The 13,221-nt window shown below is 35.6% G+C and overlaps 1 protein-coding gene across 5 annotated transcripts in view; it reads right to left on the reverse strand.

Moving 5' to 3' along the window:
* The window catches only part of CNTN5 (contactin 5), a 674,696-nt gene that overhangs the window by 129,405 nt on the left and 532,070 nt on the right, over positions 1 to 13,221 (reverse strand). For all 5 annotated transcript variants that reach the window (XM_040584292.1, XM_040584291.1, XM_040584293.1 and 2 more), the window contains 3 exons: positions 7,538 to 7,674; positions 5,440 to 5,569; positions 3,133 to 3,283 (listed from right to left, as the gene is read on the reverse strand). In XM_040584292.1, the coding sequence (XP_040440226.1) occupies positions 3,133 to 3,283; positions 5,440 to 5,569; positions 7,538 to 7,674 (418 nt within the window). The remainder of the gene's footprint in view (positions 1 to 3,132; positions 3,284 to 5,439; positions 5,570 to 7,537; positions 7,675 to 13,221) is intronic.

Raw genomic sequence — 13,221 nt, forward strand, 5'->3', positions numbered from 1 at the left:
CTGATGAAAATATGCAGCTTAAACCTGTTTCTCTACCTACACAACTCCCATTGCTGTTGTGCTCAGGTGTGTTCTAATTCCAAAACAGAAGTATAACAATAACTTTTTTCCCCCCTCCTCTTAACTTTTAGGCAAAAATGCTGAATGTACAAATGTTTGAATGTATTAGTGATTCACTGAGAGAATGATATATGAAAGAGATTTGAATTTTATGTGTAGTTCCTCTCAAATGCTGATAGCGATCATTAAATGTCCTGTATCAGTAAGCTTCACAGACTATGCCTTCTTCTTTGGAAGTCCTAATCTTCTGCATAGTAGATCCCTAATACCATATATTTTATTTCATTAAAATGTGGCTTTTGCAGCAGGTCTTGATCTTCACCTCTGGTGAATAGAATGAATTGTGAATGCTGTGGAAGCTTTACGAAATAAGTATGTTTCTATAGGAGTAATTTCATCAAATTTAAAACTTTTATAAGATTGTAACGCTCAGAATGATACTTTTCATCAGCAAATAGTTGTGAATATCCTAATTTCTTTGCTCTTATCTTATAAACTTGCCACTCATTCAGAACCCAGTTCAAAAGAGCTGTTATAAAATAGATGTTTTCCAAGTGGAATAAAATGATATGACTGCTCAGAATAATGATTGCTCACCAGTGAGAGCAAACCTAGTACAGGCAAGCTATGAATATGAAGACCTTGAGTTGGATAATTTCTTTAAAGGGAGAAACAGACCAAGGGATGGAACTCCTGAAGACCCTTTCCACATTTACGTTGCCAAGTGAGTGGCTTTAGCCTTTTGAATGAATCTGAAACATTTGAGGCTTTCAGACTGCATTAAATTCCAGGAGCCAGAGTCAAGGTCTGACTGCAGTGAGAACTGCACCCAGCCATGATCACACAGGAACAAGCTCAGCCTTCTGCTCAGTTACAAATGCAAATGTCACATGAGGTATTTCTGTCAATGAGCTTTTAGTTGTATGGAGGAACACTTAAGGAGGCAACTAAGTTTGGAAGAGGTGGAATAGATGATAACAGACCTGCTAGTCAAGTGGAATTTCTTCTTCACCACAGAGGGGAAGGTCTCTTTTGCATTGAGACTTTCCTAACAGATGTGCTTACATGGAGCAAATTCCTTTTCTGGGTGGCAGACTTGGCAAAAATAAAACACAACATGCACTTGGTACAAGAACTTGCAAAGAGGAATAAGCTGTGGCAGAAAAGAAAAACAATATATTCTACTGTTCTGTCCTTGCCCTTCCTTATTAATTAATCAGAATGCTTCCCCCCCCCCCCCCCCCCCCCCCCCGAAATCTTTGATAGTTTAAGATTCAATGTAAACTCATCACATGACAGTTCCTAATTTTTTTTGCTGGGATTTTTATCAGCAGACTTTGAAGAAATCACCTTTTAAAAGTGTGTAGAAGTGCTCACCATGTCACATTATTCCTTTTTAAAAAATGTATACATAGTTCCCTTCCAATGGTTCCTTCTCAGAGTGGCTAAAACATGGAAACACACATACTTCCTGCATTGATTTACACTTTCTTTCCCAAAATCATGACAGGCTTCCTCATCTCTTCTTTAGATAGACTCTATTAATATGAGAGGAAGAACTGAGTTCCTGATATTCCCCCCACCCCCACCCTTCTATAAACAGCAGATGCAGGGAAACTGCTCTGAATGACACAAGTTACTCCCTGAACAGCTGACTAAAAATTAAGTTGAACACAACCCAAGTCTTTCAAAGATTTTAAATAGTTTAAGAAACTTTTTGTCTTCCATGTTTCGTAATTTCCCCTTCCAACCCCTGTCAAAATAAGCAAGTATCAAAAGCTGCAAATACCAAAAATGTAGCTTCAGTTCTTATTTTTAGCAGATTTTTACTTCAGAGTTAGTCATACGTTTGCACAAGCATCAGGTAATTACCAAAATGCTTTACTGGTCTTGGATTAAAAAGTGATTTACATGTGATCAGGGAAACCATCGTGAGTCTTGTGGAGATGAGAAGGGAAGGTCATGTAATGAAAAAGTCAATTGCGTAGCTACAGCATAGAGGCACCAGTCTTAAAATATTTGATATTATCAGCACCTTTGTAATATCATTCTGTCGTATCTTCTCAACATGCACTATACAATTCATACCTGTTAGTAAAATGTTACATATAATGCTGTTTCACTCTGCTCTCCCAAAGAGCCAATATGGCATGAAAAGTCACCCATTTTTCCTTCTCGGAACAAAACAAATGGCATGAGACAAAAATAAAACTCACCTGAATGAAATGGCTCTTGCAGCTAACAAGGACAGATGTGCTTTACTGCTTTCATTACTATTGCACAAATGAACCAAAAGGCGTTGCTTTTATCTTTTTGCCTAACGCCATACAAGTCAGTTTAAGTGGTTTATTCACATACATTACCAGAAAGAAGATAAGATTGCTCTGTGTACTTAAAGACCATGTGCAGGGTGCCAAAACTGTTCTACTGTACAGAAGTGCAATCTTGTAAAGTGCAATTACAGCTGGCATTTAACCTGCTGTTTTTAAACTATGTTTAATGTACAGAGCTGGACAGAACTTATTTAATCAAACATATTCTGTTAAACAGATTGTGCTGCTGAGTACAGAAATGACTTGTATAATTACATCCTATAATGGAATCATATTTTTCTTCTTTGAGTCATTTTAAAGCTATTTGTAGACAGACTTCCATTGTGATCAAGCTGCAAATCTGCCTTATTAAAATTATTTCAAATGAAAAAGCATATTTGTTATTTTATGTGGTCCTGACTACTTTAGCCTCTATGCTTTTAACACCCTCATACACTGAATTTGTAGTATCTCCACAATGTAACTGAAACATTTTTAAAATGAGTAACAGAAAATAGAGAGGACCCCCAAAATAATATCTTTTCATCTGTCTACATCTCTGAACAATTTCAAGGTTTTTCATTTCAATGTTGTGGAAACAATAAAGTCATTACTGACAGACGAATCAGCTTGACAAAATAATTGTGCCATACCCATGCTAACATATACATGTTCTTGTTGCTTGCTGTATTTTCATATATTCATGTCACAGAATCAAACATGCAAACACAATATTTAGTTTACCGAACAGGCTTCTGACCTCTTACTCTCCCTTAACACTTTGTCTCCTTTCTTCCAGGTGATAGTTGGCTTTGGAGAGGCTTGTGGCTTGCACTCAATGACAACTTCTTGGCCTTTGGTAACAATTATTGTTTTCCTCATTTGATTTAGGGGGAAAGTGGGAGCTGAAGCTGTTAAAAAGAAGGACGTTAACTCTACAGAGAATAATCACAACTTCCTGTTTCATTACCTTCTAATAAAATATTAGAGTAGTACATTTGGGTTTGGCTTGGAAATTATTACACCACAGGTTAGATGGAATTTTACAAAATATTTGAAATCAGTAACCAAGACTCGATGCCAGGTCTATAATTTAATTCAGTTATGAATTAGTGAGATGTCCTTTACATCAGCATACAAAAGTAACATTGACTGTGAAATCAAACAGTTTTAGAAATTAAATACTACAGTTGATTTAGCTACACCTTTTCAAAAATTTTTGGATTTCATAGATAACTTGTTAGAAATAACTAGTTCAAAATGAAAAGAAGTTTAAATTTTGCAACTATCCAAAATGCACTCCCTACAGTTAATTCTTACAAAAAATATTACTCTTAGAGAAATTTCATTGCTTTCCTTTTTTATATTTGTCTGAGTACTGGGAATTCCAGAATTTCAGAAAAAAAGAGTGAGAACTTCTTCACTGAAGATATTTAACCAAGTCTTGTTCTTAGTATTTCACTTTTCAAGAAGTCCCATTGGTTATATATGTGAGCTAAGCTAATAAATGTATCACAAAATGACACTAATTAATTTCACACCTAGAAAGGACAGTTGTTCTCAAGTAATCTCATTTGTTTGTTTTTCTTAAACCAGTTTTGCAAAACCAAAGCCCCTTCTGCACTATCTCAGCTACTCATATAGGAACATGTTACTCTCCATTGCCTCAAATATGTAGGAATTTTGTACCATTATTTTGGGTAATTTTCATACCAGAGATATTTATATGGACAATTTATTCTGTTCTTTTCCCTTTAGTAATCCAGAAAATTAAACATAACTGTTTCTTTAATGCAACCTGATGGTTAAAATTAAACAGGGGTACAATCTCACAAGTGACAAAATGATTCTACTGCTGCAACATACAGTGGCCATTTCCAATATTAGAGAATATCAAAGAAAATGTACAACTACCTGATGTAATAGGTATACCTATTTTATAGTACATATAGAGAACAGAGCAAGAGAACGTCGTAACCAACAGGAATGTCTTTGCTGACTGAATCATAAATGACAAAGGAAAGTGATGGAAAGAAAGCAGCCACTGACTGTGGGGTTTAATTTATGGCTAGACAGAAATATTTTGAAGAGTTATCAGTGAAATCCTAATGTCGGCCAGCTGGAAAATAATGGAAATGTACTAGATAGGCTAGTCTTCAGAAGAAGTAAATCTTAGCTCAAATATTATTTCAGTAAATCCAGTGTTATTATTCACTTGATTGGGAGTTTACAAGAATAATGCCCAGGTGCAGATTTTGAAATTTGCAAGGTTTGAGCATCTCAGAGACCTCTAATCTCTGATACGGCCATTGAATTATTTTGAAAGACACCTGTCTTCCAGCTATACCATGCTCTAATAAGGATCTCACTGAACTCTGTGGAAGTCCTCTTATCACTATTGTCCCATTGTGTGTTACCATGTTTTGCTTTAAGGAAAAGAAGTGTTGGAAAGACATGCTTCAAGTCTTCATTAACTGCCCACTTCAGCTTCAGAATAATGAAAATGTTATTGTATTTCCAGGTAAAACTATGTAGTGTATTTGCTTTAGTATGGACCATACCATAGTATGGACCAATTACAAGTATGTAATTTTCAGTATTCAATCAGTTCTGGTGACTTCACAAGGAATTTTTACACCTTTAAAAATAAGATCATGCTTAATTAACATTGAATAATGGTCTTGGTAGAAATAATAATTTTATTTTAACAGAGACAAAAATATATTTACTTTCTCTAAGTTTATTCTCCTGCACTTATTTTTGAGGGAGTAAAAAAATACTTCTCCATTTATTTGAACTGAAATAACCTTATATGAGAAGTAGTCACAAAATGTAACTGAGTCAGTAATTTATGAAATAAAATTTTCAATTAACAGAAGGACCTGTGCTCTCTCAGCAGCAAAGGACACACTCACACATGAATAACAAAAATAAAAAGGAATGAACTTTTACCTGCTCTGCTAAGTTTGGACTGGCAGATGCTGTTCCTTATCATAACAGACCAAGAACACATGTAATTACCAAATGGGAAAAAATGAAGTGTCTGCTTTTTTTCAATAATACTTACCTAAAATTTTCAGCTCAGCGCTGACATAAATGGTGCCATACTTATTTTCTGCTAAGCACTGATACATTCCAGCATCTGAAAGGTTCACACTGTGGATCATCAGAACGCCATTAACCATCTCAATCCTGCTCTGTAATGGAATAATAATTGAAAACAATCTATAAAAGTAAACAGGCATTGGAAATTCGCTATGCTGTTAGGCAAAGGGACAAAAGACATCTTTAGGTTAAAAGAAATCTGAGCAACAAATTTCCTTGGCCTTACTTTTTTTTTTTTTCTTGTTATATAAAGAATGACAAGAATAAAACAGGTGGGGCAATGTAGAAAAAACTCAAAAGATATGTAAAGGTAAATATTTTTCAGTGCAAGTTCACTACCTCCAAGGCTTGCTTTTGTCTGTTTGCTTGTTTGTCTGCTATTACCCTTACATGATTTTTAAAAGCAGTTCACCCTGGAAACTTCAATGAGGTGAAAAGTCTGTTGTGGATGTAACATATCTGAAGATCTTCAGATCTCGAGCAAAGGCTTGCTTTCAGTCATGGTACTATACTCATAAAAGTAGATGAGAAAGTTTGCTTGCATGAACAAGAGTGAGAGAGTCAGCTTTCCTTCATTATTTGTGCAAATTTCTTATTTGAAAGGTCAACTAATAGAAAATAATTACCAAAGCTGGCAAAGAAGGGGCATTAATAGCCGTTTATTAAAATGTGTACTTCATGGAGCTGTATAATGAATAATTTATTCTACTATAAAACTTCTCTAGGTTTCAGTATTACAGTAGTAGGTTTAACAAAAACAGATAGAGAATAAAGTGTTTGGGAGTACAGTGGAAACTGAAAAAACTTGTAAGGCCCCGGTTTAAACTGATTTTTAATTTGAAATTTCAGAGCCTGGTGCAACTAATGGTTTGGAAAATCAGAAAAACAAAAAGTACAGATATTTAAATTGCTTCAATTTCAGGACTAATAGCTCCATCTAAAAAGGCAGAAATGGATAAAGTAAAAGCGTATAACCTTATTTTCAATGCCTCACAGCTTCAAAAGTAAACTATATTTATGTTTCCTTTCTCATTGTTTGCATAATTGGTTGATGTTCACAGATAGAAGCGACATTCACTGAAAAGAAAGACATTACATCTTTTATATTCATAAATCTATTCTGTGAATTCATTTACAAATGAAGACATTTTCTCCCAGGATTGAACAGCTTTATTTTAATCTGCAAAAATGTATGAAATAAATTTACAAAACTTTTCTTTACTTTAAATAATTTGAGACTATAAAAATGGAAAGGTGCTAGACAAAACCCACATGATGTGAGCTGACGAATTGATGATTCAGTGAGAGAAACAGAACAAAGTGAAATAAAAGGCAGGCCAGGCCATGAGTGGTCTTCTAAAGAAAAAGAGAATTTCATTTAGGTCTATTTTTAAAATATATAACTGTATTTAAATATGTGACCATATTTAAAGGTGTTACATTCTAGCAGTCTTGGATGGAGCATTTTAATGGTCTTGATGGCGAGTTCTGTTACTTGCAGATAATTAATGGAGTTGAAAACTAATGAAAATATAATAATCATTGTACCTCTTACATTATCCTGCTAACGTTTGAAGAGTATGATTATGTACAAGCAAAATGTGGTAAATAGCATAACATTGGGGGAAATATGAAGGAATCTGATCCAGCAAATACAGCTGTTCTTTGAGTTGTTACTATCTTTTTATACAGAAAAAAAAAATAGATACAAACAGTATAATACCACTATCTAAAGGAAAAAAAAAAACCCACAACCAGCAAACACCAAAACTTAATGGAGGTTGTTTAGATGTACATTATAGTACAATGGCAGATGTTGCAGACACAGCTCAAAAGGTTCTGCCTCCTAAATATTTTGGAGAATTGCTGATTAATGAAATTTTACATTGCTTGAGATGGTTCAGAGGAGACATGCGTAGAAAACCTATCTGTATACTAACACTTAAGAAACTAACATAAAAAACCAGTAATTTCTGTACTTTTCAGTAGTTTCTTTAACCAACTTCATCTGAATGAAAGGAGAAACATGCAACATGCTGGTAACTCCTCATCTAACGTACCTGAGGCCAGAGAGGAACTCCATTCTTCAGCCAACGATATGTGGGCCTTGGCTTTCCAGTGGCTTTACATTCCCATCGGAGCTGGTCTCCGCTGTCTAATTGAGTATCATTAAGTTTCTCCACCCAATGTGGGTAGGCTGTAAGAAAAAGCATATAAAAGCTATATACAAAGCATATAAACTGGTAAGTCTCTAGCTGATATGCAAAGATGTAATCAATTACAGAGCTTAAATTATGACCTTTACAAAGCTTAGCTTACTTTCAGAAACACATTTTAAACCAATCAAAACCAAAAGAGAAATTAATAAAATTAACGAAACTCCATAACTTTAAAGGAAATGCTGTAATGACACCAGGCAGTGAATAGTATCATGAACAGGAATAGAAATCTGCCTGATTTAATAAAGTCCAATGGACTCAATTACAGTACTATATATTAATGCATGTTTTACTACTGTACTTAAGAACATTTGCTTGGTAGTCACAACAGAATATTTAGTAACTTCTTAAGACCTAAGCTATTTAATTTTTGGTAAAGAGGTCAATCATTATAGACTCTGTTTCATGTTGTTTTCTCAGTTTGCTAAGGAATCATGATCTATTCAACTATGAATGACTGGACATTTTGTAAGGTATTTGCACACATTTTTGTTAAAATTTTGTTGTTAGGTGTATATGTTATCATTAAAATCTAAGTTTCATGTAATAATCTGTTAAAAAGCAAGGATTTTTTTTTTTTTTCCAGAGAAGCAGATCTTTAATGCAGCACTCTATCAGATAGCTGTATATAGATCTTACAATTTGGAAAACTTTGCATGACTCAGTGAGGAACTGAGCATTCATATGCAGAAATAAAAGTGTATGCTTAAAAGCCAGCTTCTGGGTTTTCATACCATAACCATATCAATTTGTGTAGGAAAGAGAATAGTAGATGAAATTAATTAACTTAATGATATTAAAAATTTTTGTGAGGTTTTTTTCAAATAGTAGAGAATAAGTAGCTAAAAGTCTTTCATTGCTAAAGGACAGTCCAATTCTTCTGCTTGGTATGAATAGAAGTCCAGATCTGTCACAACAAAGTCTCTGCTTCAAACATCAGATAATTGATAGTGTACTTAAACATGCGGAAATTAGCTTAAAAATAAATCTCTGAATCTAGCTGGTGTTTGACAGGTCACCAATCAAAGATGTAAGAAGATATGAAAAGGCATGACAGGTGACTAACAGCTTCTACCTTACATCTCATGCATGGATGATAAAAAAAGTGAATGAGGTGTCTACCGTTCCTAAGCAGAGAATAGTCTGCTTTAGAGTTCCTGACCAGACAGTTCTCAGCAGCTGGAAACATATCAGAAAAAGAATCACTAATTTCCCTTTTAGTAAAGGAAAACAGAAATAAGATTGACCCAACCTCACTCGCAAACCCAAGATCAAACCCATCTGCTCCCTTATTCTTCTTATTGCTGTCGAGGCGATGACTGACATCTCCATGTACGCTCCGCTGCACTGAATCACTTGATTCTTAAGTTATATCAAAGGGTCCCATGAACTCCTCAGAAGCAGTTTGCAGGAGTCCCTGCTCACTTGTCTGCTAATTGTCCTAAAAATATTGTTTGATTTCATTGTATAGTTGATGCTGTTCTTTTCTTTTTGAGTGTTTCAATATGCACGAAGAAAGCATGCTGAGAAGAAATGTTTCTTTGAAAGTGAGTATGCTAACATGATTTTGGAAGATAGGACAGTTAAATGTGTACCTAAAAATTCATAAAAGTTAGCCAGCGGTGCTATAAAATCATGCAGAGAGGCTCTAAACTGTCCCAGTTTATGTTTCATTCTTTTTTATCTGCTTTTCTGAAAAATCTACTATATGACCCAAAGCACATCTAGTTTCATTTTTCTGTGTTGAAATTGATCTCATCATGAACCAGAGCATTCAGCATTAGAGTGTGCACCTGTTTACAGGTGAAATAAATACAGTGAAATAAAACCGTCTCCCCAAGCATGGCTGCAGAGCTGTTCTCCTCAGTACAAAACTGCTGTTCCCTACCCTTTGTGACTGTGGGTTGTTGTTGTTGTTGTTGTTGTTTGTGCACTGTGTTGGCAGCACAATCATGGCACAGGTTTTCCTCTGTAACCCCAATCATTTGGTATTAACAACTTTTTTTTTTCACTAGTTGGGGTGTTTCTACCCTACATTTTTTCCTCATAGTCTAAATGACCTTTGGATTCATAATTTTCAAGCTGTTGAACTTGCCGCCAGTGAAGGCAATTAGAATACCACTCCTTTGGGAACAAGGTAGCAAAGTAGTAGGTAGATGTAGCAGGAAAATCGCTAAAGGCATGATTGAGAGAAATACTTTGATCACTTTTTAGCTTCCTTTCCTCTCTATGCACTCCTTACTTTGGCACAGAGAGTTCCCTTAGCAAGGGTCACTCTCCATAATGCCATAACACTTGTTCTTAAATTCTGTCAATAATTTAAAAAGTGAAATATTTAACTGGGTGTACAACCTCTGATTCAATATAGTCTTTTTTTTTTTTAAACAAAAATGTTAACATCATCCTGTTATACATACAGGCAAAGAAAACTTCATTCCATAGCTGCGCTTAGTTTTAATTAGAAGCTATAAATTGTGAGAGGCATTTGAACAGATTTCAAAAGTAATAGGTTCATTTTTCTTTTTAGAAATGCATCATTCATCTTGGGGGAAAATGGGAGTTTGTCTGGTTTTTATCTGTTCAGTGAAGAGGTTTGGGGTGAATGTAAGAATAGAAGGATGTGTTTTATTATTCAGTAGTCTTTATGGATATTGTGCTATAGCTTTATACAACACTGCCGAGATTTTAAAATCACCATCCAATCCCTGATTTATTTTATGCTGCATTTCTGCACCTGTTTATTCAAGGATGTCAAAATGTTTTACAAACACAAATTGGCAATAAATCTGCAAGCTTACAGGCCAGTTTTTATATCCTCTGTGCAAAATTCTGATGCAGAAAGCAGCCTGCTTTCTCAAATAATAAAGAAACTTTTTGACTGAGAACATTAAGAACAAAATTTTGCATAGACAAGTGACTTCAGATGGTGTCCTAAAATGGGAATCAGTATAGAGTTTTGGTGAAAAAAAAAAAAAAAATTTCTGGACACAAGGATAATTGGGAAGTATATAGTAGGAGAAGAATTGATAGCTATCACTGTGAGAAAGATAAGATAGCAAATTTAAATTGAAGGTTCAATTCTGACCACAAAAATCTGTTCCTCTCTACCCAGTTTTACTGCATGCAGCTAACCTGTAGTGGCAGTAGTGGGTGTTCTTCCATACTGTTTTTATAAGGAAGCGATGAAAACTGTTTTTAAAATCAGGATGGTCCATTACATTGCATTACAGAATATTCCCATCCTCAGCTGCTTGTTCCACTCTGGTGTTAAGGCAAACATCCCCTCCTGCTGTGGCAGCAGTGCTGCTCATGGGGCTTTGTCAGGAGGATCAGGCAACTGATCCAGCCAAAAGAAAAATGACCAAAACTGTGTTTTTGTGGTCTGCTTCATACCACCACCGTCTGCTGAACTTGTACTAGTAAGTAGTAAGTAGGTAGTGCAGAAGAAAACCCAAAAAGTTTTTTAGAGTGAGAGAAGAGCAGGAATTGCACAAACCAGTATTTACCATTGGGAAAATGCTGCTAGCCAGGGTTTGTGAAGGAATTGTAAATACAAAAGGTTAATGGCCAATTTGTCTACCCAAATTTTAGATTTTGTAGTCTCTTCTATTAATCAACTTGAGCTTGAATAAAATTTCATGGAAATTTACCGAATAAACAGATCACTTGTGGGAAAAATCACACCTTTTAAAATAGGTTGCAGTGCATATGAGGATGTCTTACATTATCAAAACTGTGGTTTTAATGCTTTTGTCAGTTCCACAGCTGAATTTCCACTAAGTGCTGAGACTACAACAATCTAAAATTGTCAGCATCCAAAATACCACTTTCTGAACAACATCCGAAGTGTCAGCTGCATCAGTCAGTCATGGTATGTCTGGATTGCAGCATCAGGTAAGAAATGAAAAATCACTAGGATGGAATTAAATGTGACCAGACAGGCAGGCTGGGTGTCCTGGGCTTTCTCCAAAATACTCTGTGGTGACCCAGATCAGATGCAACTGTCAAAATGAAGAAGATTCAAACAGACAGACAGCGAGTTCCCACAGAGACATGCAAAATGTGAGACTGCAGTATGACACAGCTGGTCCTACAGCCTGCTTTGAAATTTTACAAGAAGCCCCTGGTAACAAATGATGGCCTACATCTGAATTTGTGAGCCAAAATAATCGTTGCCTCCTGGAGGAACAAGATGTCAGTGAAAAGACAATGAGTTTAAAGGTAAATAATTCATGTTGACTGTTGTTATGAGTAAGAGGTACAGCAGCAAATGCTGTTTCAAGTAATGCCCCCGAATTTTGCCACATCCGCTGTCAGCAAAGGAAGCTGAGAATTTTGAAAAGTTACATTTCGCTAAACTTTGTGCTGCTAAAAACCTTCTGACCCAAACCTTCTTACGCTCCTGGAAAGTTTTGTCCAGGTTTGTAGGCCAGTGAGACACTAATGCTGTCTTCAGGAGCACTAAAGGCTGGCAGAGGCTCACTGGGGAGTACTTAATCTCAAGGCCAAGAAAAGGTACTCTCAGGGAGCTGGTAACTGTGTTTCTTGGTGTGCTGTACTGGAGATTGCTGCCAGTCTTCTCCATCCAAAAGCCCTCTGTTATGTTCTCTGACCTTGCTCCCCACTAATGCAGGTAGGTGAAACTGACTGAGATATGGTTTGGACTACCTGTAAGATAGCCTAAAGTATACTAATAGTAGAATTAAAGTATAATAATGCATATCAGAGAAATGAGATAATCTGAAGTGGACTCCCTTTCTATAGTATTAAAGATGTTTTTCTAATATTATTGCAAAACATGCGAATTAGTACAAATTGTGCAGTATCCATAAAGGCAATAACTGTAAAAAATATAATTTTGACAATGGTGGAGGACTAAAAATTCATATTTCAATTGGGAAAAAGTAGAATAAAATTGATGTAGAAAATATTTTCTATGGATTCCTAGATTTGAGTACCATCTTTATTTCTGCTCAAAACTAAAATGTATACAGGCTAATGGAGAAGTAGTGTCATGTAGAACACTGCATCATGTTTGCTGTGATTTTCTGCCACAGGTCTGCAGGGTGCCCTTGAGAAAATAATTTCCTTCTCCAACAGCTTAGTTTCCCTCTTGAAGAGCAACTTTAATATTCCTTTAACTGTGAAAAAGGAAGGCATAGAGAATTGTAACACCATAGAGAATTGTAACACCTTTGCATTGGCATCTAGTAGTTTCACAGTTCTAGAAAACAGCTCGTAAGTGCATGTGCTGTGATACACCTTATAACTCAAATAATTTCTTTTTTTGTGGTCTGCTTCAATAATTTTTTTTTTAAATCTGTTTAATTTCAGACAGTTTAAGAAATGTTGTTGAAAAAGACCAGCATGCTGCTAAATGCCCCTGGCCCCCAGGTCCCTACCATGAGCTGCTATACTTCCATGGAAGTAATTGACAGTAAGAATTTGTAATACCAGAGAAATATCGCTGGGCTATTGGCACAATAGGAGACATCAAGTAGTTCCTGGGCTTTGATTGCTGTTTT

This window comes from Falco naumanni, chromosome 2, assembly GCF_017639655.2.
Source record: "Falco naumanni isolate bFalNau1 chromosome 2, bFalNau1.pat, whole genome shotgun sequence".
NCBI lineage: Eukaryota > Metazoa > Chordata > Aves > Falconiformes > Falconidae > Falco > Falco naumanni.